Source organism: Mobula birostris, chromosome 21 (assembly GCF_030028105.1).
Source record: "Mobula birostris isolate sMobBir1 chromosome 21, sMobBir1.hap1, whole genome shotgun sequence".
NCBI classification, from domain to species: Eukaryota; Metazoa; Chordata; class Chondrichthyes; order Myliobatiformes; family Myliobatidae; genus Mobula; species Mobula birostris.
In genome coordinates, this window is record NC_092390.1 from 38,847,080 (window position 1) to 38,873,953 (window position 26,874).

Genomic DNA, 26,874 nt, shown 5'->3' on the forward strand with positions numbered 1-26,874 from the left:
TTCCACAATCTATGGACTCACTTTCAAGGACTCTACAGATCGTGCTCTCAATATTATTTATTTACTTTATTATAATAAATATTATTGCTATTATTTTGCAATTGCGTAGTTTGTGTATGTATTTTGATCATAAATGTAGTTTGAATTTTGAATCAATTAGTCTGTTGGGTATCTTAAACTAGTTTGTGTCAGAGATATTGATTGTCATGGGTATGTGATCCACGAGCAGAGATCTAATCCTGATTCAAAATCAATTTAGACATAGGTGTCAGGAGTTATTCGGAATGGGAGTATTGCACCTAATTGGATACTACCTCACTTGAACCCTGTACATTGGAAATAGACCATTTGGGCCCCTGTGCCTGCTCTGCTACTTAATAAATTCATGATTGATCTTTTATCTGAGCTTCATTTTTATTCTGCAATTACTTCAAGGTTGACTTCAAATTTCAAGCTAAATTTATTATTGATTAATACATTACCATATACTACCTTGAAATTAACTTTCCTAAAGGCATTTACAAAAAAGAATTACAGCAGAATTTTATGTAAAGCTGTACATAAAGACTGAGAAGCATGAACGTACAAAAGACTGGGAACTTGAGTTGTTAAAGGTCCTTGAAAGTAAGAGTGTAGATTGTGGAATCAGTTCAGTGTAATGATGAATAAAGTTTTCCATGTTGGCTCAGGAGCCTTATGGTTGAAGGGTAATGCCTGTTCGTAAACTTGTGGTGTTGGACCTAAGTTCTTAATCAATCGTAGTAGTGAGAATGAGGCATGGCCTGGATGGTTGGGTGCTTTTGATGAATGTTGCTTTCTTATGGCAGTGCACCATGTAAATGTTCTCAATTGTGGGGAGGGCTTCAGATGTGATGGACTGGGCTGTATCCACCACCTTCTGTACCCTTTTCCATCTGTGTTGCATTGGTGTTTCCATGCAAGGCCAGTTAGGTTACTTTCCTCTCTGTATCTGTAGGTTTGCCAAAGTTTTTGGTGTCATGCCAAATCTGCACAAATCTGTAAGAAAGTAGAGGCATTGTTGTGGCTTCTTCATGCCTCTGCATGGTTCGATGTTATTGTTTGTTCAGAGATGCTTGTCTGCACACCACTTTTGTAATGTGTGGTTATCTGTGAATTGAGAGCATGGGACTTGATTTTATTTACTGCTGTGATAACAGTATTTAATGATTTGTACAGCCGATCACTTAGGTTTTTGTGTGACAAGATGTCTGTGAACTACACAGTAAATAGTAAGTACAGCTTTTTTAAATAAAGTAATAACCCCTGTCAATGATGCTTGATCTGTTGCACAAGCAAGAGTGTTGGTGAGCAGAATGTCCTTCTATTTGAAAAATTGCTCAACAACCCAAATATTGACTCCCCTTTTGTTTCTGTTTCTCGTTCCCTTGCAAATAACAACTTTTGAACTATGCTATCATCTTTTATAAAGTAAACATAACCAGGAAGCAAAGATTAATTGCCTGGCAAACTACAGAGGAAATTCTTTTGACCTAACTATATTATACAATGTGCCTTCCACATTTTCAGACATTTCATCTATTTGTCTTTGAACAGAGTTGATGCTGAGCGGGATCACTTTAATTATTTGGTCTAATGACTTATGCAAAGCTATATTCTGAACCTCCCTGACTGCTGGCAGTTCTTCTCCAATTGTATGGGGCTTTCAAGATTTAGCAATAAGCATTGAAATGTTGTATGAAGCACACAGGCACCACTGTTTTGTTGTGAACTGCTGGCAAACATGTTTTTGAAGTGTTTTCAGTTTCTGAAAGTTTTCACAAAGTGACTGAAAATAAGCCAAGTTCTTGTTTGATTTATCAGTGTATTCTGTTCATATGTTCAAGGAGCCTGAATGGTTTCGTTGTCTGATTTGTGAAAATTTTTTTCACACAACAGATACTTTGGCTGCATGGTTCTGGTATTTCAGATACTCCACACTATGCTGTCTACACTTTTTTTCATTTGGTCTGCTTCTGCCATTTTCATTATGGAACCACTGTCAATCGCATTTTAAATCCAACTGCAAACACTGTGATCAATAAAAAGGAAAATTATGATGCCGTCATAGTTTAGGGAAAACCTGACTCTCTGTCTGAAAGTACATAAAGTGGGGCAGCAATATCTCGATTGGCTCGTGGACTAGAGAAATGAGGTCAAGACCATTCAAAAGGCAGATTCTGTCCTTTGAGTTCCATTCCCTAATTCCCAGGATTTGCTTCGTTGCTTGATTGCAGTATGGGAATCCTACTAGCTAACACTACTACAGTAGTGAACAGCAATAATGTGCGGGCTGGGCCCAGAAATAACATGATTTCTTCAGTCAGGATTTCTCATGATATGCTAAGTACAGAAGAGTCACATTGCTTTTCATCACCACTAATGTGCTTTGACCAAAGTCTAAGAGAGTGGTGGGTTAGCAAGATCATTGTAATCAATTATGAGGCATTGAGGATCAAATGCTTATAATAAGTAATTCATTTCTTAAATTAAGCCTGTAATCCTTCAGTTGCTCTCCTTGCTATTGAGCCCCCCCCCCCACCAACACTGTCCCCTTTATCTTTATCTCTCCCTCTTAAAAACTCAGCACACCTGGGGGGGGGGTGCAGATTGGTATTACCCATTTTGGGAACCACTGCTCTAGAGACTGTTGTGCGTGAAAATCCCAGGAGATCAGCAGTTTCTGAGATATTCAAACCGCCCTGTCTGGCACCAACAATCATTCCACTATCAAAGTCACTTAGATGACATTTCTTCCCCATTCTGATGTTTGGCCTGAACAACAACGGAACCTCTTGACCATATCTGCATGTTTTTATGCAATGAGTGGCTGATTAGATATTTGCATTAATTAGCAAGTGTACCTAACAAAGTTGCCTTCAGTATATATCGCTGTTCCTTCATTGTTGGTCAAAAGCAAGAACTCTTCTCCATAACAGCAACTCTCACATCCAGGATTGCAGCAGTTTAAGAAGGCAGCTCAGCACCACCACCTTTGGGCAATTATGGATGATTAATTAAGGGTTGGCTTAGCCTGGAAAGCCCATGTTTCTTGAGTGAATTAAAAAAAAACCTTCCCTGATTATCTTTAATATCATCAACTCTTTTCATTTTAGTATGTGCAGTGACTAAGCTTCCACAGCCCTCTTAAGTAGAAAATTCCGAAGATTTATTATCCTCTAGATGGAGAAATTTCTTTACATTTTCTGGCTCAAATGGCTGACATACTAAATAAGATTAAAGTTCTAGACAACATAACCAATGGAAACTTCACTCCAATTCTAAATGAAGGATCTTGAACCAAAACAGTCCATTTCATTGCATTGATGCCTGACCTGGTGGATTCCTCCAGCTTTTTGTGTGTTGCTCCAGATTTCCAGCATCTGCTGGCACTTGTACCTGCACAGAAATGATGTTTGTTTTGTTGCAATAGTCCTCAGTCTTGTGCACCAGCAGCATATAGCCCAATCTGCTTAACCTCTCTATCTCAGGAATCAATTTGGTGAATAGGTCTGGGACCTCGAAGTTTGTAATGTTAAATTGCATATTGCTTTCACAAACTTGAATTGATTGTTTCAGATCATGCTGTCTGATTGGATTGGGTCCTCCCTTTGAACTTGGAAAAAGAAAGTTAGTTTATAGGTAGTTCTTTCACGGTGGTCTTTCATTATTGGACCAATGTATTGATCGATATATGTTTCAGATTGGTGTGGTTTGTTATTTCGGTAAAGTTGCCATAGAATGAAAAATCTTTGTAATTAAATAGAAATTGTCCTGGAGGGAATGCATCAAGTAATCTGTCTGCTGATGATGACATTTTTATTGTGATACACTATTCGTGATATATCTATGTTTGCCTTTCTTTAAGTACTATTTCTGCAGTTAACAATGCAGTAATTCAATATTTGTGATGAACTGTTTCCTGTTTGCAGCCTGCAGCCAACAAGAAACTTGAGAATGACTAACACTGCCATCAAGAGAATAGTGACCAATGTTGTGAAATCACCAGAGGATAAACGTGAATATCGTGGATTAGAACTCACCAATGGCATCCGTGTATTACTTATTCATGATCCCACCACTGACAAATCCTCTGCGGCTCTGGATGTTCACATTGGTATTAAAGAGTTTTTTTTTATTCTGTATTAAATGAAAACATTAATTAGTTTTATTTTTGTGCTTTCCATTTTGCTAAGCATGGTATTGTCAACCAAACTAAACTCCTTATAACAATCAAATTGCATTTGTGTTCATTATTCTTTATATTTATTATCTCCATGGTAATTATTGATGGTTATTACATTATTTCTGGAGTTCAAGCAGTAGTAAATCAAGGCAACTGGACTTGCTGTGTTGTCTAGAAGATGTTTTGCCCCTCATCCGTGAGACTTTTACAGTTCTGATCTATGGTGGGAAGTTTTCCGGCTTATAAACTCTGAGTTGTTTAAAGATACAGCAATCACATGAGGGTTGTTAAGAGTCGTAGAAGTAATGAGAGAGTCATTAGTCTTTGCGTGAATGGAGGTGTGAACTGTTGTGGAGATGAGAGTAGAGATGTTAGGACTGCACTCTTAAATAGCTGATAGGTGGTGTCGACCCCACCCCCTCTGTTCAGGGATGGGTTTTCCAGTTTGATAAAGATGGCTTCTTTCAATCGTCTTTCAAACCACCTGTCCTCCCTGTCCAAAATGTACACATTGTTATCATCAAAGGAGTGTCGCTTGTCCTTTAAGTGTAGATATACAGCTGAATCTTTTCCCGAGGTGTTTGCCCTTCTATGCTGGGCCATCTGAGTGTGAAGTGGTTGTTTTGAGTTACCGATAGACAGATCTGTGTAGTTCCCATTGTATCGGATAGCATATATAGTATTGCTCTGTTTATGTTTGGCTGTAGGATCCTTGGGGTGGACGAGTTTCTGTCTGACTGTGTTTGTAGATTTGAAAAACAGGGATTTGATGTTTATTGAAACTTCAGCTACATATGGGATGACTGTTTTTCTGTCTGCCCCACCCAAGGATTCACAAGGGTCCTACACCAAAGCATAAACAGAGCAATATTTTATAAACACAGCATTTTTTTCTCCATAGATACTGCTTAAGCTACAATGTATTTCTCACATTTTTCATTTATTTTACAAAAATACAATTTGTTTTGTATTTCATGGGCAACAAGTTATTTTATTTTGAGTTGAGCCCTGTCTTGTTGGCATTGTTTCACTTTTAAAATGGCGCAGTAGAGTAATTTTGGGCTGTAATACCTTGTTCTCTTTTAACCCAATCAGGGGCACTGAACGTAATTGTACAACCTGACAATGCCAATTTCAAATCAAATGGTCATTGAAAATTACAGTATAGAAATAGGCCATTCAGCCCATCTAGTATGTGCCAAGCCATTTAAACTGCCTACTCCCATTGACCTGCACCCAGACCTTAGCCCTCTATCCCACTACCATCCATGTACCTATCCAAATTTCTCGGAAACTTTGAACTTGAGCTTGCATGCGCCACTTGCGCTGGCAGCTTGTTCCACACTCTCACGACCCTGTGAGTAAGAAGTTTCTCTTCATGTTCCCCTAAATCTTTCACCTTTCATCCTTAAACCATGACCTCTAGTTGTAGTTCCACTTAACCTCAATGGAAAAAGCTTGCTTGCATTTACCCTAATTACTCATAATTTTGTATACCTCTATCAAATTTCCTATCAATCTTCTATGTTCCAAGGTATAAAGTTCTAACCTTTTCAATCTTTCCTGTAACTCAGGTCCTCCAGTCCCAGCAGCATCCTTGTAAATTTTCTCTGTACTCTTTCAACCTTATTTTCATCTTTCCTGTAGGTAGGTGATAAACTGCACACAATACTCCAAATTAGGCCTCACCAATGTCTTATACAACTTCAACATAACATCCCATCTCCTGTGCTTAGTACCTTGATTTATGAAGTCCAATGTGCCATAAGCTTTCTTTATGACTCCATCTACCTGTGCCTTCACTTTCAATGAATTATGGACCTTTTCTATCACACTCCACAGTGCCCTACCATTCACTGTGTAAGACCTACAATGTTTGCGCCTACTGAAGTGCAACAGGTTGCACTTGTCTACATTAAATCTAATCTAATCTAAATTTGATTTTCCATTTTTTCAGCCTATTTTTCATATTGGTTCAGATCCACTGCAAGCTCTGATAGCCTTCCTTGCTGTCCACTGCACCCCCAATTTTGGTGTCACCCACAAATTTGCTGATCCAGTTAACTACATTATCATCCTGATCATTGATATGGATAACAACAACAACAGACCCTTCACCAATCCCTGTGGCACTCCACTAGTCTTGGGTCTCCAGTCAGCGAGGCAATCATCTACTACCACTCTCTGGCTTCTCCCACAAAGCCATCGTCTAATTCAGTTTACTACCTCATCTTGAATGCCGAGCAACTAAACTTTCTTGACCAACCTCCCATGGGGGACCTTGTCATAAACCTTGCTAAAGTCCACATAGGCAACATCTGCTGCCTTGGCTTCATCAACTTTCCTGGTAACTTCCTCGAAAAACTCTATAAAGTTGGTTAGTCATGACCTATCTGTGTAAAGCCATGCTGACTATCTCTAATCCGTCCATGTCTATGCAAAAACTCATATGTCCAGTCCCTTAGAATTCCTTTCAAAAACTTTCCCATTACTGATGTCAGGCTAACTAGCCTCAAATTTCCTTGTTAATTTTTAGAGCCTTTTTTAAACAGCAAAACACCATTAGCTATCCTACAATCCTTCAGTATCTCACCAATCGCTGAAAATGATGAAAATATCTTTGTTAGGTCCCCTGCAGTTTCTGCACTTGCCTTCCACAATGTTTGAGGGAGCACCTTGTCAGGTCCTGGGGATTTATCCACCCTCGTTTTGCCCCAAGACAGCAAAGACCTCCTCCTCTATAATCTGTATAGGGTCCATGACCTAGTTGTTGCTTTGCCTCACTTCTGTAGATTCTGCATCCGTCTCCTGAGTAAATACAGATGAAAAAATTTAATTTAATACCTTACCCACTCCCTGCATCTCTTTTGGATCCATGCATCGATTACCATTCTGACCTTGCAGAGGACCAATTCTGTCCCTTGCGATCCTTAACATATCTGTAGATTCCCTAAGAAATCTCCTTCACCTGCCTGCTAGGACAACCTCATACCTTCTTTTAGTCCTCCTGATATTCTTCTTGCGTGTTCTCTTGCATTTCTTGTATTCTGTAATTACCTCATTTGTTCTTACCTGCCTATACCTGCTATGCACCTTTTTCTTCTTAACCTGGATCTGAACATCTCATGAAAACCAAGGTTCCCTAAATCTGTTAAATGTACTTTTTATTCTGGCAGGCACAGATAAGCTTTGTATCCTCAACATTTCACTTTTGAAAACAAATACACCTTTGCAGGAAAACAGCCTGTCCCAATCCACATTTGCCATATCTTTTCTGATACCATCACAATTGGCGTATCTCCAATTTAGAATCTCAACGTGAGGATTAGACCTATCCTTTTCCATATTTACTTTGGATCTAGTGATCATAATGCCGTTAGTTTCTAAGTGTTCTCTTACACAAACTTCTACCTCCTACCCTGTCTCATTCCATAACAGGAGATAAAGTACCACGCGCTCTCACATTGGGACTTGGAGGTGCTGATTTAGGAAACTTTCCTGAACACATTTGATGAACTCTATCCCATCTAGTCCTATTACAGTATGACAGTCCTGGTCAATGTGCAGAAAGTTAAAATCATCTACTATTGCAACCTCAAACACGAGGAAAGCTGCAGATGCTGGAAATTCAGACAACACACACAAAAAATGCTGGTGAATGCAGCAGGCCAGGCAGCATCTATAGGAAGAGGTACAGTTGACGTTTTGGGCCGAGACCCCTCGTCAGGACTAACTGAAAGAAGAGATAGTAAGAGATTTGAGAGGGGGAAGGGGAGATCCAAAATGATAAGAAAAGACAGGAGGGGGAGGGATGGAGCTAAGAGCTGGAAAGTTGATTGGCAAAAGGGAATTTGAGGCTGGAGAAGGGAGAGGATCTTGGGACAGGAGGCCTAGGGAGAAAGAAAGGGGAGGGGAGCCCAGAGGATGGGCAAGGAGTTATAGTGAGAGAGACAAAGGGAGAAAAAAGAGAGAGAGAAAAAGAATAAATAAGGGATGGGGTACGAAGGGGAGGTGGGGCATTAACAGAAGTTAGAGAAGTCAGTGTTCATGCCATCAGGTTGGAGGCTACCCAGATGGAATATAAGGTGTTGTTCCTCCTCACTCTGTCCCTCTCACTATAACTCCTTGCCCATCCTCTGGGCTCCCCCCCCCTTTCTTTCTCTAGGCCTCCTGTCCCATGATCTTCTCCCTTCTCCAGCCTCATGTCCCTTTTGCCAATCAACTTTCCAGCTCTTAGCTTCATCCCTCCCCCTCCTGTCTTCTCTTATCATTTCGGATCTCCCCCTCTCCCTCCCACCTTCAAATCTTACTATTTCTTCTTTCAGTTAGTCCTGACGAAGGGTCTCGGCCCGGAACATCGACTGTACCTCTTTCCTATAAACGCTGCCTGGCTTGCTGCGTTCACCAGCTTTTTTTGTGTGTGTTACTATTGCAACCTTATGTTTCTTGCAACAGTGATCTCTCTACAAGTTTGTTACTCTAAATCCTGCGGGGCTGTTGGATGGTCTGTAATGCAGCCCCATTAATGTGGTCATGCCTTTCTTATTTCTCAGTTCCACCCATAAAGCCACACTAGATGAGTTCTTCAGTCTGTCCTGACTGAGCACTGCCATGACATTTTCCCTGACTAGTACTGCCATCCCTTTCCTTTTAATTCCTCCTGCTCTGTCACATCTAAAACAGCAGAACTTGGTATATTGAGCTGCAAGTCCTTCCCATCCTGCAACCAAGTCTCACTAATGGCTACAATGTCATAATTCCAAGTATTGATCCATGTCCCTGAGTTGATCTGACTTTCCTACAATACTTGCATTGAAATATACGCAACTCAGGACATTGGTCACACCTTGCTCAACCTTTTGATTCCTGAATAATAATTTCCTTAATTTCCTTAAATAGTTGAAAGGAACAAATAATCTTTTAGATCCACTTTTTAAATAATGCATTCTTTGTGTGATCATTATTTTGCAGACGTATGAAGAATGAGCTCATCTTGTATTTCCTACAAAGTGACAGGATTTGAATTTTTCACCTGCACTTGAGTTAGCATGGGTAGTTTGATCTCCACAGAATAAACCCCATGATGCCTTTTCTACTATTCAACATAAATTGTTGATAACCTCTCTATATTTTAAACTGCTGCAATTTATTGTTTTGCGGACATTCTGTTGTTATATTAAACAGTCTAGGGATGATGGGGCTTGGGGAGAGTGAGGTGGAAATTATATTTTGTACAATATTGATTAAGCTTATCATTGTTTGAGTTTACTCATTTAATCTTTTTTAAAACAAAGATCACAAGCTATTCAGCTGATGTGACTTTTTTGTAACTTTGAAGAGAAATATTGTTAGCGCAGCAAATTTGCTACAGATCAGTAGTTTATGTTCTAATGTTCGTGAAATTTCTATTATATATTTCTTTAAGAGAAGCAGCAACTTGCTAACTAGTAATGGCATCCCATATGCATGTTTCTTACTGTGTATTTATTTTGGAAAGAAAATAGATTATAATTTTTTTTAATAGGGTGAGGGAAAATTTATCGGGATTATGCAGAAGTTTCAACATATTTTCACTTTCCATTTTAATTTGCAGGCTCTTTGGCAGATCCCAAAGAAATACCAGGCCTAGCCCACTTCTGTGAACATATGCTTTTTTTGGGAACAGAAAAGTATCCAAAGGAGAATGAATATAATCAATTTCTCAGTGAACATGCAGGGAGCTCTAATGCATTCACCAGTGGAGAACATACCAATTTCTATTTTGATGTATCAAATGAGCATTTGGAGGGTGCACTTAACAGGTAAATAATGGTATAATAATGAATTTAAAGCTGCTTTATTTCTATTCATTATTCTCATGCATTGTGTCCCAGGTTTTTTGCATTATGATGCCAGAAAGCTTTAGAAGAGGTGATCTGTTTCTGTATGGGATCGCTTGCAGGATGGGCATATATTTATAAACCTGGAGTTAGCTTCACCTTGTATACTCACATTCTAAGCTTCAGTTTTGCAGGATTTCCTGGTTCTATTTTTGTGTAGTTTTGTGTAAAGAGCTGAGTTCCCTACAGAGATGAGAAGAAAATGACTATTCTTGGTATCAAGACAACATTTGATCCAGTAAAGCATGAAGTAAGTCAGTATAAATAAATGCAAATTAGGGATAAAATCCTTCTGGATATTACCATACTTGCATGAATCCCTCAAAGTCAATCAGGTTTGATTGTTTCATTGATGACTGTCCTTCCATCATGTTGTGAGAAATAGTGATGTCTGTTGGCATGGCCTCTGCTATTTGCCATTATCCAATAAAAGTACCCATCTCTCCTTTACTTTTAAGGACAGTGCCAGCTTTTAGATATTTACCACCACCCTTATCCATTAAGGTTTTGGTCATTAAAACCCAATTAACATCTTGAGTAATGTGGTTGGAAAAACAAACAATTCTGGCAGGTAAACTTAAAAGCTTTTCCACATTCTTAGCCAAGCGTAGATAGGAGTATTTTGTGCTTCTTGTGGTTGAGTTCTGACCAACAGACTCAAGAAATCCAACATCAACCATGACAAAGCAGTTTTGCATCATAACTCCACTCCTTTTACTGCTATGGCAATCCGAGATTTTTGGAATGGGATTGATGCAAAATGATTTTGTGCAAGCTACGAAGTGCCAGTTGGCCCCCAGCTTTGTACTTGTTGCTTTATTAAGCAGCGTTCCCATGTTGGTAGAGGAGCAAAATAACACAAGGTAAAGCTGATGGTTAATAAACTTCAAAATATCATAAATCAATTTCTAAATATGTTGTATAATATTCTAATGAATTTGAAGTATTGCTCTTTTTACTCTAATTATTTTATTTTAGGTTTGCCCAATTTTTCCTTTGCCCTTTATTTGACGCAAGCTGTAAAGACAGAGAAGTCAATGCTGTTGACTCAGAGCATGAGAAAAATCTAATGAATGATGCCTGGAGGCTGTTCCAGTTGGAGAAATCTACAGGCAACCCAGAACATCGATTTAATTCTTTTGGAACAGGTCAGTGTTTTTATAGCCTCCTTCTTGAATAATATGTATTGCCCTGAAGTTGTTGGATAACATCACGTGAGCAAAATTGTGCAGTTGCACAGTATAAGGAAAAAAAAACATGACAGCCAGGCATTATCCAAAGATAGTTCATTATCCAGTTCATGACTCATTATGTTGTATCAAAATTATGTTTTAAAAACTTCATTGAGTGGTGAATGGTAATAACTTTTAAAAAAATGAGTTCCCAACAGCTCTTTTTTAAAAAAAAATAAGCATTCAGTGCGGTGGAAATGGGCAATATTGGTAATTGATTTCTACTGCAGTGATTTTGCAATAATGTCACTTATTTGGGGGGAAAAGCTATGGTTTTATTTCCATTATTCAATAATTATTGCATTAAATACCTGTATTTGTCCTTATGTTAGCTGATGACAACTCATGGCAAGAATGTGATGTCCTAAGCATTCATTTTTTGCTAATTATTTCTGTCACAGGACAAGAATGGCTGCTGCACTGAGGTACAGTGACATGCGAAAGTCTGGGCACCCCGGTCAAAATTTCTGTTACTGTGAATAGCTAAGCGAGTAAAAGATGACCTGATTTCCAAAAGGCATAAAGTTAAAGATGACGCATTTCTTTAATATTTTAAGCAAGATTACTTTTTTATTTCCATCTTTTACAGTTTCAAAATAACAAAAAAGGAAAAGGGCCTGAAGCAAAAGTTTGAGCACCCTGCATGGTCAGTACTTAATAACACCCCCTTTGGCAAGTATCATAGCTTGTAAACGCTTTCTGTAGCCAGCTAAGAGTCTTTCAATTCTTGTTTGGGGGATTTTCGCCCATTCTTCCTTGCAAAAGGCTTCCAGTTCTGTGAGACTCTTGGGCTGTCTTGCATCCACTGCTCTTCTGAGGTCTATCCACAGATTTTTGATGATCTTTAGGTCGGGGGACTGTGAGGGCCATGGCAAAACCTTCAGCTTGTGCCTCTTGATTTTGAGGTGTGTTTAGGATCATTATGCTGTTGTAGAAGTCATCCTCTTTTCATCCTCAGCTTTTTTACAGACGGTGTGATGTTTGCCTCCAGAACTTGCTGGTATTAAATTGAATTCATTCTTCCCTCTACTGGTGAAATGTTCCCCGTGCCGCTGGCTGCAACACAAGCCCAAAGCGTGATCGATCCACCCCTGTGCTTAACAGTTGGAGAGGTGTTCTTTTCATGAAATTCTGCACCCATTTTTCTCCAAACATACTTTTGCTCATTGCGGCCAAAACGTTCTGTTTTAATTTCATCAGTCCATGGGACTTGTTTCCAAAATGCATCAGGCTTGTTTAGGTGTTCCTTTGCAAACTTCTGATAAATTTTGTGGTGAGGACGCAGGAAAGGTTTTCTTCTGATGACTCTACCATGAAGGTCATATTTGTGTAGGTGTCATTGCACAGTAGAACAATGCACCACCACTCCAGAATCTGCTAAATCTTCCTGAAGGTCTTTTGCAGTCAAACGGGGGTTTTGATTTGCCTTTCTAGCAATCCTATGAACAGTTCTCTCGGAAAGTTTTCTTGGTCTTCCAGACCTCAGCTTGACCTCCACCGTTCCTGTTAACTGCCATTTCTTAATTACATTGGGAACTGAGGAAACGGCTACCTGAAAACACTTTATCTTCTTATAGCCTTCTCCTGCTTTGTGGGCATTATTTATTTTAATTTTCAGAGTGCTAGGCAGCTGCTTAGAGGAGCCCATGGCTGCTGATTGTTGGGACAAGGTTTGAGGAGTCAGAGTATTTATAAAGCTTTGAAATTTGCATCACCTGCCCTTTCCTAACGGTGACTGTGAACAAGCCATAGCCCTAACATGCTAATTAAGGTCTGAGACCTTGGTAAAAGTTATCTGAGAGCTCAAATCTCTTAGGGTGCCCAAACTTTTGCATGGTGTTCCTTTTTTTCACTCTAAAATTGTACAAAACAAAAATAATACACTAATCGTGCTTAAGATGTTGAAAAGAATGTTTCATCTTTAACTTTATGACTTTTGGAGATCAGTTCATCTTCTACTCCTTAACTATTCACAGTAACAGAAATTTTGACCAGGGTTGCCCAAACTTTTGCATGCCACTGTATGCAGAAGCTTTTTAAGTTGTCCTGTTAAGTTCAACACAATCTGCTTATGTAATTAATTTGAAAGTTCTTATTAAAATCTGCGAAGAGTGTAAGGAACATAAGAAAGTAATTTGGGAGTACTCTAATTCCCTGAACTTGCTGGTCTGTTCAGTAAGATTAGTGATTTTTCTTGGGAGTATGACAAATATTGCTTACCATACGTCAATCACGTTCATCCCTTATAATTGATCGGCCACGTGACCAAGTCACAGGAGAGCAACTCTGCTACTAAAATAAAACTTGCATATTTTAAAATTTATATGTTATGAGTTATTTGCCTTCTGCTTGTGTCTAATGATGAAACCAATTGCTGTGGTATTTTAGTTTGAATTAATAAGAGCTGCATTCAAGATCAAAATTAGTAATACCTCATTTACAATATTAGTAATATACTTAACCACTTATTCTGAAGTCCTGATTGTGTGCCGTTTGAGTCATCGCTATGGGTGATGCAGTTTGATTTGTATTTGACATTTGTCTGAGATGTAATCCAGTTTAAAATAAATTCACCTGAATAATGTTTTCTTTTGAGCCTTTATGCAGCAGATAATTTCAAAATAACATGAATGGGTTTAAGCTCTCATCCAGGTGTTTAATGAATATGATATGATTTAATTTAGAATGGCTAATCCACTGAGTCAGCATGTGTAGTTTATTTGCTGGTAATTTGAACTCTCTTCATAACTGGTCCATTCTAGGCAACATCCACTGCACCATCTCCAATGCTATCATGTCCTTCCATGGTGACTGGCTGAGTTATGACTAATATTTTATAAAGTTGGAGCTCCTTGTTCTTCTAGTCAATGCCCTGACCAGTGAAGGCCAATATCCCATCTGCCGCTTCGTCATGTTATTTATCAAACAAATGACATGGGTAATACAGAAATTAGTTTTTTAATTTCTAAATGTAGACCTATAAATTGTCTTTTGCTGCATTAGCTTTCTCCTAATCAAAATAGGTTGTACACTGACCCTTGGAAGAAAGCTCAGATAACTGCTAGGAGTGAGTGAACGTTACTTTTGAACAAAAATCACATTTCAAAGTTCACTTATTATCAAAGCGCATCACCAAATAGTGCTCTGAGATTTATTTTCTTGCAGACATTCACTGTAGAACAAAATGCAATAGACTCAATGGAAAACTACACACAAAAGCTGACAAGTCATGCAAATAGAAAAAGAAACAGGTAATAATAAAGAAATAAGAGAAATAAATAAAATTGGGAATATGAGTTCTAGGGCCCTTGAAAGTGAGACAAAAGTTTGTGTTCAATGACCAGTTCAGTGTTGTGAGTAAAGATGTCCATGCTGGTTCAGTATTCTGATGATTGTAGATTATTGTTTCTGAACCTGGTGGTATGAGACCTAAAGCTCCTGTACCTCGTTCATGATGGTAGGAGCAAGAAGAGAGCATGGCATGGCCTGGATGGTGCGGGTCCTTGATGGTTGACGCTGCTTTTTTAAGGCAGTGCCCTTTGTAGGTGTGCTCAATGGTGTGGAGGGCTTTTCCTGTATCTGTCACTTTTTATAGGCTTTTCTATCTTGGGCCCTGGTGTTTCCATACCAGATTGTGATGCAACCAGACAGGATACTCTCTACTATGCGTCAGAGATTTAGATGACATGCTTAAACTGTGCAAACAGTAAGAAAGTAGAAGAGCTGCTGTGCTTTCTTTGAAATGGCATTTCATGTGCTTGTCTCAGGATGGATCCTCTGATAGGATAACGTCCAGGAATTTAAAGTTACTGACTGTCTTCACCACTCGAATGAACAATGGCTGATGGACTACAGACTTCTCCCTCCTACAGTCAATAATCAGCTCTTTGTTTTGCTGGTGTTAAGTGAGAGTTTGTTGTGTGGATTTTCAATCCATATAACAGTATAACAACTACAGCATGGAAACAGGCCATCTCAGCCCTTCTAGTCCATGCCGAACTCTTATTCTCACCTAGTCCCACTGACCTACACTCACCCCATAACCCTCCATTCCTTTCCTGTCCATATAGTTGTCCAATTTAACTTTAAACGACAACTTTCCTATTGACTTATTCGTCACCATCTTGTTTTGTTCAACAACAGTGTTGTTGTCAGCAAACTTGAATATGGCATTGGAGCTGTACTTAGCCTCACAGTTATAAGTTTAAAGCAAGTGGAACAGGTGCATCACAGGTGCCTTGTGGTGCACCTGTGATTGTGGAGGAGATGTTTCCAATCCTCACTGACTGGAATCTGCATCTGGGGAAAATGAGAATCCAATTGCACAAGTAGGTATAGTGGCCAAGGTCTTGGAGCTTATTAACTAGTTTTGAGGGGGTGATAGTGTTAAATTCTGTTGTCAATGAAGAGCATCCTGATGTATGTGTCTTCACTGAGAAGATGTTTCTGAGATTCACTGAGATGTTTCTGAGCTGAGTGGAGATCCATTAAAATGGCATTTGCTGATGACCTTTTGTGACAGTAGTCAAATGGGAGTGGATCCAGGTCAGTCCTCAGGCAGGAGTTGATATGCTTCATAACAACCTCTCAAAGCACTTCATCACTAAGGTTACTGAGGCAGGTTGCCACTTTCTTGGGCACCGATATGACTGAAACCTGTTTAAATCAGGTGGGTACCTCAGACTGCTGAAGTGAGAGGTCAGTAAACACTCCACTCCAGCCAGTTGATTAGCACAGGTCTTCAGTACTCAGCTAGCTACACCATCTTGGCCAGGTGTTTTGGTGGGTTCACACTCCTGAAGGGTGCTCTGACGATGGCCTCGGAGACTGAAATCAGAGTTGTTGAGGGGTGTGGTAGTTTGTGAAGATGTCTCCATGTTTTTATCGGTCAAAATGAGCATAAAAGGCAGAGGTCATCTGGGAGTAAAACCATATTGTTACTTATGTCACCTAGGTTTGCTTTGTTGGAGGTTCAAGCCCTGCCACAGCTGTCGAGCATCCATTTAGTCATCAGCTGAGCAAGTTAACTGGCAAATAGTAAATTATACAAGCTATGTTCTCTCTAATGTTTAGTCAACAGTGTACGCAAAAATCTTATGTTATGCAAATTTTTTTCCTGTGACAAAAGTATGTGTGAACTGAATGCACACATGGCACAGTTTATGTAGGTTTACAAAATATTTGACATAAAACTGCACAGAATAACAACAAAATAACATACATATTTAAATCCGCAGACACGAGGAAATCTGCAGAAGCTGGAAATTCAAGCAACACACACAAAAAATGCTGGTGGAACACAGCAAGCCAGGCAGCATCTATAGGAAGAGATGCAGTTGACGTTTCGGGCCAAGACCCTTTGGTTCAGTTGCTTTCAGTTGATGAAGGGTCTCGGCCCGAAACATCGACTGTACCTCTTCCTATAGGTGCTGCCTGGCCTGCTGTGTTCCAGAAGCATTTTTTGTGTGTGTTACATATTTAAGTCACTCAGTTATTTTTTTCTCTCTCCTGTCTTTGGCATTTACCCATTCTTTGTAAACTCTGTCTAGACTAATAGAACTTCCATCCAATTGATAGCTTTTAATTCTCATTAACATATCCAAATGACATTCACCTAAACGGTTTCTTAGCTTGTTCTTGAGTTGATTTATTAGGCTAAAACCTCGCTCACAGTCTGCACTAGACGCAAGAAAGGTTCCTCCAATGTCCATCAACTGTGCAAGGTCGCAGTACTGTTCATTTTGAAGTACAAATGCCACCATTTGAGCAAAGTTTGAAATCAGTTTGGATTTAATTTTTTCTTGCACGGAAAAATTGAAATCATTAAACTAACTATTACAGTATTTTCAGCTAGAAAATCATGATATTTTAGACATAAGACATTAATACTATCATGATGAAATAATAATTACCTGACACGTGCAAATTCACAAGCGCAATTGCTATATCTACTGCGCTGCCGAATCTGTGGTTGTGACAGAGGAGATGAGTCCATGGCCAGATTACCCACGATCTTATTGAATGGTGGAGCAAACTCGATGGGCCAGATGGCCGACTCCTGCTCCTTTTTCTTATGCTCTTATAACTTGTTCATTGCCAAATGTGAAGTCACAATCTGCAGTTGCAGAGAAATCAAAAGCTGACCATTCTTGTACCTCATCTTCAGGAAACCTTTCTTCTCCTCTTAGAACTTCGATCTCCTCTGGGTTTGATCGTTTTCACTCTTGCTCATCTGCACTCAACCATAACTAGCTTAGCAATCCTGTAACGGGTAATGACGGGTTCTGTTGCCTGAGCTTTTGTACACCGTCCAAATACGAATTACTTGCCAAATGACGCTTCAAAAAGTCAAGTTTCCAAATATCATCCCACTTCTTTCCACTAGCAAATTCTCCAGCAACTTTCGCATCATGTCAATACAAACAGGTAACTCCAGTTTCTGTATCATACATAAGTATTTCTTGTAGCTGAACATTCATGACCTCAGGAGCTTGTGGTGTAGCAGTTTCTACTATTATGTTAAGCCATTAAACTTTAAACAAATTTGCAGTTCTTTTGCACTTCACGCCCTTTGCTTCTTTTGAATTCGACATAATGAATCAATATTTTTTCAATAAAAACTTAGTACGCCATCTACAGGATTTGAAACAGATCTTTGTAAACTTTACGATATGAACACTGTCCGCCAAACATGGCTGCCGCCGTGATGCAGCTGTACAAACCGGAACAGGAAAGGTGAGGTGACGTAAATTAGTGACGTGCATTGTGGTATTTGAAAAACCGACTAACTAGTTAACAGAAACAGTTAGCTAAAAGATTATTTTCAATAAGTATAATTATTAATTACTACATTAATTTAGGTAACTAACCCTTTGTGCGCACATTAACTGCCTTTGTGCACTGGTTGAAAAACATGTGCGCAGGGAACATAGTATACAAGTACTAAATTAAGGTCGTTGTAGAATGATTTATTGATTCTGAAATTAAAAACAAAAAAAAAATGCTGCAGATGCTCAATTTGTCACATCTTGCCGAATCTGAGTTTCTTCATTAATTTTAGTTTTTATTTCAGATTTCTGGCATCAGCTGTGTTTTGCTCTACAAGTTGTCATTGCAGATGATTCTTCATAGAGAAATAAGTAATGTTATCTTGCAACAAACAGGCTATGAGAAATTATTTATATCCCAATGAGTAATCAACGTTATAAAGACAATAGTTTGCACAACAGTCAGAAATAGTTGTGGCAGGGCTTGAATAATATCACCTCTTATAAAGTTATATCAAGTGACATGAGTTCCAGATGAACTCAGTGCCTTCTGTGCTCTCTTTGACTGTCAAGACATGGACAATCCATCGCAAACTCTCTTACATCCCCCGATGATTTTATGATTTCAGTCTCTGAGGCTGACGTGTGAGTAACCTTTGGGAAGGTGAACCCACGAAAAGCATCCAGCCCAGATAAGGTACCTGACCAATTACCGAGGGCCAGTGCTGATCAACTGGCTGAAATGTTCTGTGAGATCTTTAACCTCTCACTTCAGCAGTTTGAGATATCCACCTTCTTCAATTAGATTGGTGCCTAAGAAGAATGTGGTAACCTGCCTTAATGATTATCATCCGGTAGCACTTTCATCCATAGTGATTAAGTGTTTCAACCCCTGCCCTGCCTGCAACCTGAATCCACTCCAATTTGCCAACTGGAGCAGCAGGTTGCCAACAGGTACAGTTCCACTCAACCTTGGAACATCTGGACAGCAAACATGCATACATCAGAATGCTGTTTATCGACTACAGTTCAGCATTCAATACCATTATCCGCTCAAAACTAATCAATGAGCTTCAAGACCTCAGCCTCAATATCTCCTTGTGCAATTTGATGCTCGATTTTTCTCACTTGCAGACCCCAGTCAGTTTGGAATGGCACCAAAATCTCCATGTTCTCCAACAGCGTAAGTGCACCATAAGGCTGTGTGCTTAGCCCTCTGCTCTACTTGCTGTACACTTATGACTGAATGGCTAAGCACAAGGCTAATGCCACATCAAAGGTGGTATCATCAGCATATAGGAGGAAGATTGAAAATCTTGCTGAGGTGTGCCATAACAAACTCTTAGTCAATATCAGCAAGATCAAGGAGCTGGTTATTGACTTCAGGAAGAGGTCCATGAGCCAGTCCTCAGAGGTGGAGAGGGTCAGCAACTTTAAATTCCTCAGTGTTAATATTTCAGAGGGCCTGCCCTGTGCCCAGCAAGTAAGTGCAATTATGAAAAAAAAACATGGCTGTGCCTCTACTTTGTTAGGAGTTTGCGAAGATTTGGCATGACATCTAAAACTTTGACAAACTTCTATAGGTGTGTAATGGAGAGTTTCTTGACTGGCTGCATCACGGCCTGGTATGGAAACACCAATGGCCTTAAATGGAAAATCCTATAAAAAGTAGTTGGTATGGCCCTTTCCACCACTGAGCACATCTACACAAATCATTATCAGGGGAAAGCAGCATCCATCATCAGGGACACCCACCACCCAGGATATACTGTCTTTGTACTCAACTTTACTTGGCCCATCATTGGAAATGTTCCCACAACTCACTTTCAAGGACTCTTTATTATTATTATTTCTTTTCATATTCGTACATTTTGTCTTTTGCACACTTTGGTGTGGTCTTTCATTGATTCTATTAGTGGGTATGCCTGCAAGAAAATAAATCACTGGGTTATGTATGGTGACATATGTACTTAGAGAAATTTATATTGAACTTCTAAACTTTGAAATAGGTGATGTAAATTGAACAATGAAAAATTCATTCATAAGTTACATATTTTCACAGGGTCAAAATGGAATTCCCTCCCTAATAGTACTGTAGGTGTACTTACACCTCAGGAACTGCAGTGATTCATGAAAGCAGCTCATCACCACCTTAAGGGCAACTACAGATGGGCAACAAATGCTGGCTTAGCTGATGACAGCCACATCCCATCTCTGCTTCTAAGATTCAGTCCCTTGCTTATCCTTTGGTCACGTCACAATTGGCTGTGACTAGAGCAAGTTAACCCCATACTTGGGAATTTCCAGTCTAAGCCTTGGCACTTCCTTCCTCCTACTAAAATGTCATTTAAATCTTGCCTCTTTTTGAGACATCAGTTTTAATTTGTTTACCCTTGTTTGGCTTTACATCAGATTTTCTGTGAGTATACTGGAAATTGCTGTAGTTAACTTACTATTTTGAAGGTACAGAATAAGCTGATGACTGATTCACGATATGTAAAATCTAATTTTTATGTTTCTAGCTCAGAATTGTTCCGTTGCTAATGTTCTAATGCTTGTAACAGAAATCACTGGTTTCTTTTATTAAAACTGTTTATAATTTACCATGTTACATCAATAAAACAAAATGTATATTGGCTCTAAATTCTTAATTGAACAATGTGGCATGCAAAACTAAATCTGGCTCTTTTTAGGTGTCATTTATACTGAGTTTTACTTATGTAAAATTACTTCCACAAAATTACAAATATTTGGCTTCTTACTTTATCATGGTCACTACATTTGAAATGTATTTTTAATTTTAATTTTAACTTTTATTCATAGTTGCCAATGTGGAATAATATTCTGCATGAGAAATAAAATATTTTTCACTTTTAAGAAACCAAACTAAATCAAGCCCCATTGGAAAGAAACTTCACCTACTTTGGTAAATTATCTCAGGGAATAAAAGAGATGTAATGTCTTGATGTAAGGACAAGTAAAGAAACGTTAAGAACAACTTCTGTGTTACTAGGTTTCTTAAACTGCAATTTCTTTTTTCAGTATTTCACATGAATTTATTCATTGGTTCAATTTGGGATCATTGACTGAGCCAATAATTTTGCCGTTACTTAACTGCCTTTGAATGGAGAGATTTTGCTATTGCACGTCAGAGGTTTTGCTATTGCAGAGTTTGTATGTTCCTGTCAGGATTAAAGGCAAATTGAATAGGAATAAGGAACCTTGGGTCTCAAGGGATATTGCAACTCTGATAAAGAAGAAGAGGGAGTTGTATGAAATGAATAGGAAACGGGGTAAATCAGGTGCTTGAGGAGTATAAGAAGTGCAAGAAAATACTTAAGAAAGAAATCAGGAGGGCAAAAAGAAGACATGAGGTTGCCTTGGCAGTCAAAGTGAAGGATAATCCAAAGAGCTTTTACAAGTATATTAAGAGCAAAAGGATTGTAAGGGATAAAATTGGTCCTCTTGAAGATCAGAGTGGTCGGCTTTGTGCGGAACCGAAGGAAATGGGGGAGATCTTAAATAGGTTTTTTGCGTCTGTATTTACTAAGGAAGCTGGCATGAAATCTATGGAATTGAGGGAATCAAGTAGTGAGACCATGGCAACTGTATAAATTGAAAAGGAGGAGGTGCTTGCTGTCTTGAGGAAAATTAAAGTGGATAAGTCCCTGGGACCTGACAGGGTGTTCCCTTGGACCTTGAAGGAGACTAGTGTTGAAATTGCGGGGGCCCTGGCAGAAATATTTAAAATGTCGCTGTCTACGGATGAAGTACCGGAGGATTGGAGAGTGGCTCATGTTGTTCCGTTGTTTAAAAAAGGCTCGAAAAGTAATCCGGGAAATTATAGGCCAGTGAGTTTAATGTCAGTAGTAGGTAAGTTATTGGAGGGAGTACTAAGAGACAGAATCTACAAGTATTTGGATAGACAAGGGCTTATTAGGGAGAGTCAACATGGCTTTGTGCGTGGTAGGTCATGCTTGACCAATCTGTTGGAGTTTTTCGAGGAGGTTACCAGGAAAGTGGATGAAGGGAAGGCAGTGGATATTGTCTACATGGACTTCAGTAAGGCCTTTGACAAGGTCCCGCATGGGAGATTAGTTAGGAAAATTCAGTCGCTAGGTATACATGGAGAGGTGGTAAATTGGAGTGGACATTGGCTCGATGGAAGAAACCAGAGAGCGGTGGTAGAAAATTGCTTCTCTGAGTGGAGGCCTGTGACTAGTGGTGTGCCACAGGGATCAGTGCTGGGTCCATTTTTATTTGTCATCTATATCAATGATCTGGATGATAATGTGGTAAATTGGATCAGCAAGTTTGCTGATGATACAAAGATTGGAGGTGTAGTAGACAGTGAGGAAGGTTTTCAGAGCCTGCAGAGGGACTTGGACCAGCTGGAAAAATGGGCTGAAAAATGGCAGATGGAGTTTAATACTGACAAGTGTGAGGTATTGCATGTTGGAAGGACAAACCAAGGTAGAACATACAGGGTTAATGGTAAGGCACTGAGGAGTGCAGTGGAACAGAGGGATCTGGGGATACAGATACAAAATTTCCTAAAAGTGTCGTCACAGGTAGATAGGGTCGTAAAGAGAGCTTTTGGTACATTGGCCTTTATTAATCGTAGTATTGAGTATAAGAGTTGGAATGTTATGATGAGGTTGTATAAGGCATTGGTGAGGCCGAATCTGGAGTATTGTGTTCAGTTTTGGTCACCAAATTACAGGAAGGATATAAATAAGGTTGAAAGAGTGCAGAGAAGGTTTACAAGGATGTTGCCGGGACTTGAGAAACTCAGTTACAGAGAAAGGTTGAATAGGTTAGGACTTTATTCCCTGGAGCGTAGAAGAATGAGGGGAGATTTGATAGAGGCATATAAAATTATGATGGGTATGGATAGAGTGAATGCAAGCAGGCTTTTTCCACTGAGGCAAGGGGAGAAAAAAACCAGAGGACATGGGTTAAGGGTGAGGGGGGAAAAGTTTAAAGGGAACATTAGTGGGGGCTTCTTCACACAGAGAGTGGTGGGAGTATGGAATGAGCTGCCAGACGAGGTGGTAAATGCGGGTTCTTTTTTAACATTTAAGAATAAATTGGACAGATACATGGATGGGAGGTGTATGGAGGGATATGGTCCGTGTGCAGGTCAGTGGGACTAGGCAGAAAATGGTTCAGCACAGCCAAGAAGGGCCAAAGGGCCTGTTTCTGTGCTGTAGTTTCTATGGTTCTATGGCATTTGAGATCCAATCACATTGGTAGACCTAGAGTCACATACAAATCAGGCTGGGTGAGAATTACAGTTTTTCTTCTCTAAAAGGCATTATCAAACTCATTTCCATTCTTATGACAATCCAGTGGTTTCATGGACTCCATTGTGAAGACTTCACTGTTATTCCAGAATTATTTAATTTTCTGCACTTAATTTTTTTGAGATGATCCATAGTGGGGCTTGAATTTGTGTCTCAATCTGGTAATTTAACCAAGGTGCTGCTCCTTTTGAAATATAAACAAGTGCAAACTGTATGGTGTGATGTAAAGTACAGAAAACAGCAGTTGTATTATTAAAAATGCAGTGCAGATTGAGCTATGATCCACTTTATCATCTGGTTAAAACTAACTTTATTTTCAATATTAGGCAACAAGTTGACCTTGGAAACTAGGCCAGCTGAGATGGGTATTGATGTACGACAAGAGCTCCTGAAATTCCACTCAGCAAACTATTCATCAAACTTGATGGCTCTCTGTGTGCTGGGGCGAGGCAAGTATTATATTGAGTAATACTTAAGCTAATATATAATTTTTCATTTTCCAATGCATTGCTTATTAGCTGCTTTACTGAAAATCTTGAAATACCTAACTGTCTTGGACTTAAGTTGCTCAGTATAATTGTCAACAACAAATGTATTTGGGTAACCCAGTTATTTTAATTGCTTGATCATTCCTAGTTCCTAAATCTGCAAAGTGAGTTTCTATTTTTGTCTAGAGCCAGGGTTGAAAATTGTATTTTTTTTTGTCTGATAAACTGATTTTGGCAAATTTTCTATGAACAGATAAGTTGCATTAACTGTAAAATCTGTATGGTAGATGAATGCAGATTTACATTTGTCAGAGCAGATGGAGGTGAGGAAGGAAATACAGGGATGGTTGGCCTGAATTATTCACATTTTAGCCCATTTACAGATGCTTCTTTGGCTGATGTCCCTTCTGCCCTTCATAAATAAACGTTCCTCTATCCAGACCCATTGCCCGTTACCAAATTTGTGACAAGTCCTCGTTCATCAGCTCGGTAGTTCTAGATCTATATGGTTGTTGCTCGAACGTGTTAACTTTTAAATTCTTATATTTGTTTTCAAAGGCCTTAATGACTTCACTGCACCTTGTTATCTACCCCCTAAGGTTTATGTTTTTCACTGTCTGGTACATACTTGATTCTTAATCCTTCTACGTTTGGCATTTATGCCTTCAGTTGCTTGTGCTTTGTGTTGTAAATTCATCACCATATTCCGAGACTTGGGAGTCAACATCTCTCTCTGCAATTGATTCCTGAACTTCTTGGACCAAAAGATCACAATTAGTAAAGATAACTTGCAACACCTCTGCCATGATTATTCTCAGCACTGGCACCCTGCAAGGCTGTCTCCTCATCCCCTGCTCAAATCCTTGCACACATGATTGTGTGGCCAGATTCTGGTCAAACTTGCAGATGATACCACTGTAATGGGCTGTATCTCAAATAACTGAGTTAGAGTACAGAAAGCAGAAAAGCTGGTCATTTATGAAAAGGAAGGGGGTAGTGCACATGCTGTTGTCTACATCAATGGCGCTGAAACTGAGAGCTTCAATAACTCATGTTTAAATAATCATGAAGAAGGCTCGGCCAAGAAAGCTCACCAATGCATCTACTTCCTCAGGAAGCTTAAGAAATTTGGCATGTTCCCATTGGCCATTACCAATTTTTATCAATGCAGCATTGAAAGCATCCTGTCTGAATGCATAATGGATTAGAATATCAACTGCTCTGACAATGACCACAGGAAATTGCAGAGAATTGTGGACATAGTTCAGTACATTGTGAAAACCAGCCTACCTCTGTGGACTCTCTATACTTTGCGCTGCCTTGGTAAAGGACCCCATCCACCCCAGACTTTCTCTCTTCTCACCTCTCCCATTGGGCAGAACATATAAAAGCCTGGAAGCATGTACCTCACGGCCTAACTGTAGCTGCTCTCTGTTGTATGATTATTGAATGCTTCATAGTACAATAACATGGTCTTTTGCCCTCGCAGTCAACCTCATTATGAACTTGCACCTCATTATCTACATACATTGCATTTTATTCTGCATTCTGTTATTGTCTTGTAGCGCCTCGATGCACCATGTAATGAATTGATCTGTATGAACAGTATACAAGACAAGCTTTTCACTGTACGTTGGTACTTGTGACAATAATAAAACAATTCTAATTCTAATTCCAAAGCTTTCTTGGTTTATTCTTTTTTGCTGTTTAAGGTTTGTAATCTACCTCCTTCACTGGGTGCTTGATCCATTGTCTTAATCTCTTCAGTGTCTTGTTTTCAGGTTTTGTTGGATAATTCTGTTTAATAGTTTCTGGTTGATTTTACAGATTTAAAATATAATATCAATGCTAGATATTAGAAGCATGGCATGTTTTGCTGTGGAACTAGTTCATATGTGGGATAGTGTAAACTATTTGAAATGGGAGTTTCAGCAGGGAATGGATTTTACTTTGAAGTGCTCATGGGGTAATGCGTAAAATAACCTACTTTTTTCTGCTGTATAAGGTGGATTCCCAAAATGTGCTTCTGCTCGAACATTATTTCTGCATGCATGTGTCATGTATCTGTACGCGCGCGTGCACACACACACACACACACACACACACACACACACACACACACACACTCTATCAAGATTGTGATCATAATGAGATTTTGTTATCAATCAGTAGCATGTTATTGTAAGTTCATTGTTTGATGGGGAGCACACAGTGAATTAATTTAGGGTAGCCAGGATCAAGTGGACATCCTGTATGTGACATGGCAAAATTTCAAATTTCACAATTTTTTTTCTTAGATGCTTTAGTTAATTTTGATTAATTGGTTTCTGAACAGAAAGTTGGATGCTTTAGTACATGAAGTATTGGGTTACATTGACTTTAACACTGCAACCAATTTGAACAAATGGATAAAAGTTTATATTTCTTCTATTTGTGCTCACTTGACTTTTGATTAATGACAAACATTTGATCAATGTTTTGAGCATTGTAAGAAGAGGGTTACTTGTAGGTCAGTTTAACAAGGTAATTATTGTCCTTGCAATATTTGAATTAGAATTTTAGTGCATTGGTATTTACAGTTGATTCTTAGAAATAATATAAATTAAGTTTTTAAGGAATTTTGTTCTTGAAAATGGACTGAGTTTGAAATCAAAATTTATTTTTTACATACTGATGATATTCTAACCTAGTTACTTACCTGACCGTAGAAAGCAACAAAATTAAGAATAATTTGTTTTTAGAGTTCATTACAACAGAATAGAGAGAAATTCTTTCTCTTCATATCCATCTCTATTCTTCCCCTGTCAAAAAACAAAACTGAAAATGTAATAATGACTGCAATAATGTATTCCTGTGGTCTGCTTGGTGGGGAGCTGGTAGAACATGCATCATAGAGCAAAACGAAATTTGCACAGATACTTGTATGCTGTATGGGTATGAAGATTGATGTTGCACTGCTCTTGAAGACTTTATTTGCTTAATCAGCACAATTTAAAAC

At 39.0% G+C, this 26,874-nt stretch overlaps 1 protein-coding gene across 1 annotated transcript in view; it reads left to right on the forward strand.

Moving 5' to 3' along the window:
* The window catches only part of ide (insulin-degrading enzyme), a 113,004-nt gene that overhangs the window by 3,734 nt on the left and 82,396 nt on the right, over positions 1-26,874 (forward strand). The window contains exons 2-5 of the mRNA XM_072239340.1: positions 3,951-4,135; positions 9,798-10,005; positions 11,062-11,231; positions 23,715-23,837. Coding sequence (XP_072095441.1) covers positions 3,976-4,135; positions 9,798-10,005; positions 11,062-11,231; positions 23,715-23,837 — 661 coding nt within the window. The 5' untranslated portion in view covers positions 3,951-3,975. The remainder of the gene's footprint in view (positions 1-3,950; positions 4,136-9,797; positions 10,006-11,061; positions 11,232-23,714; positions 23,838-26,874) is intronic.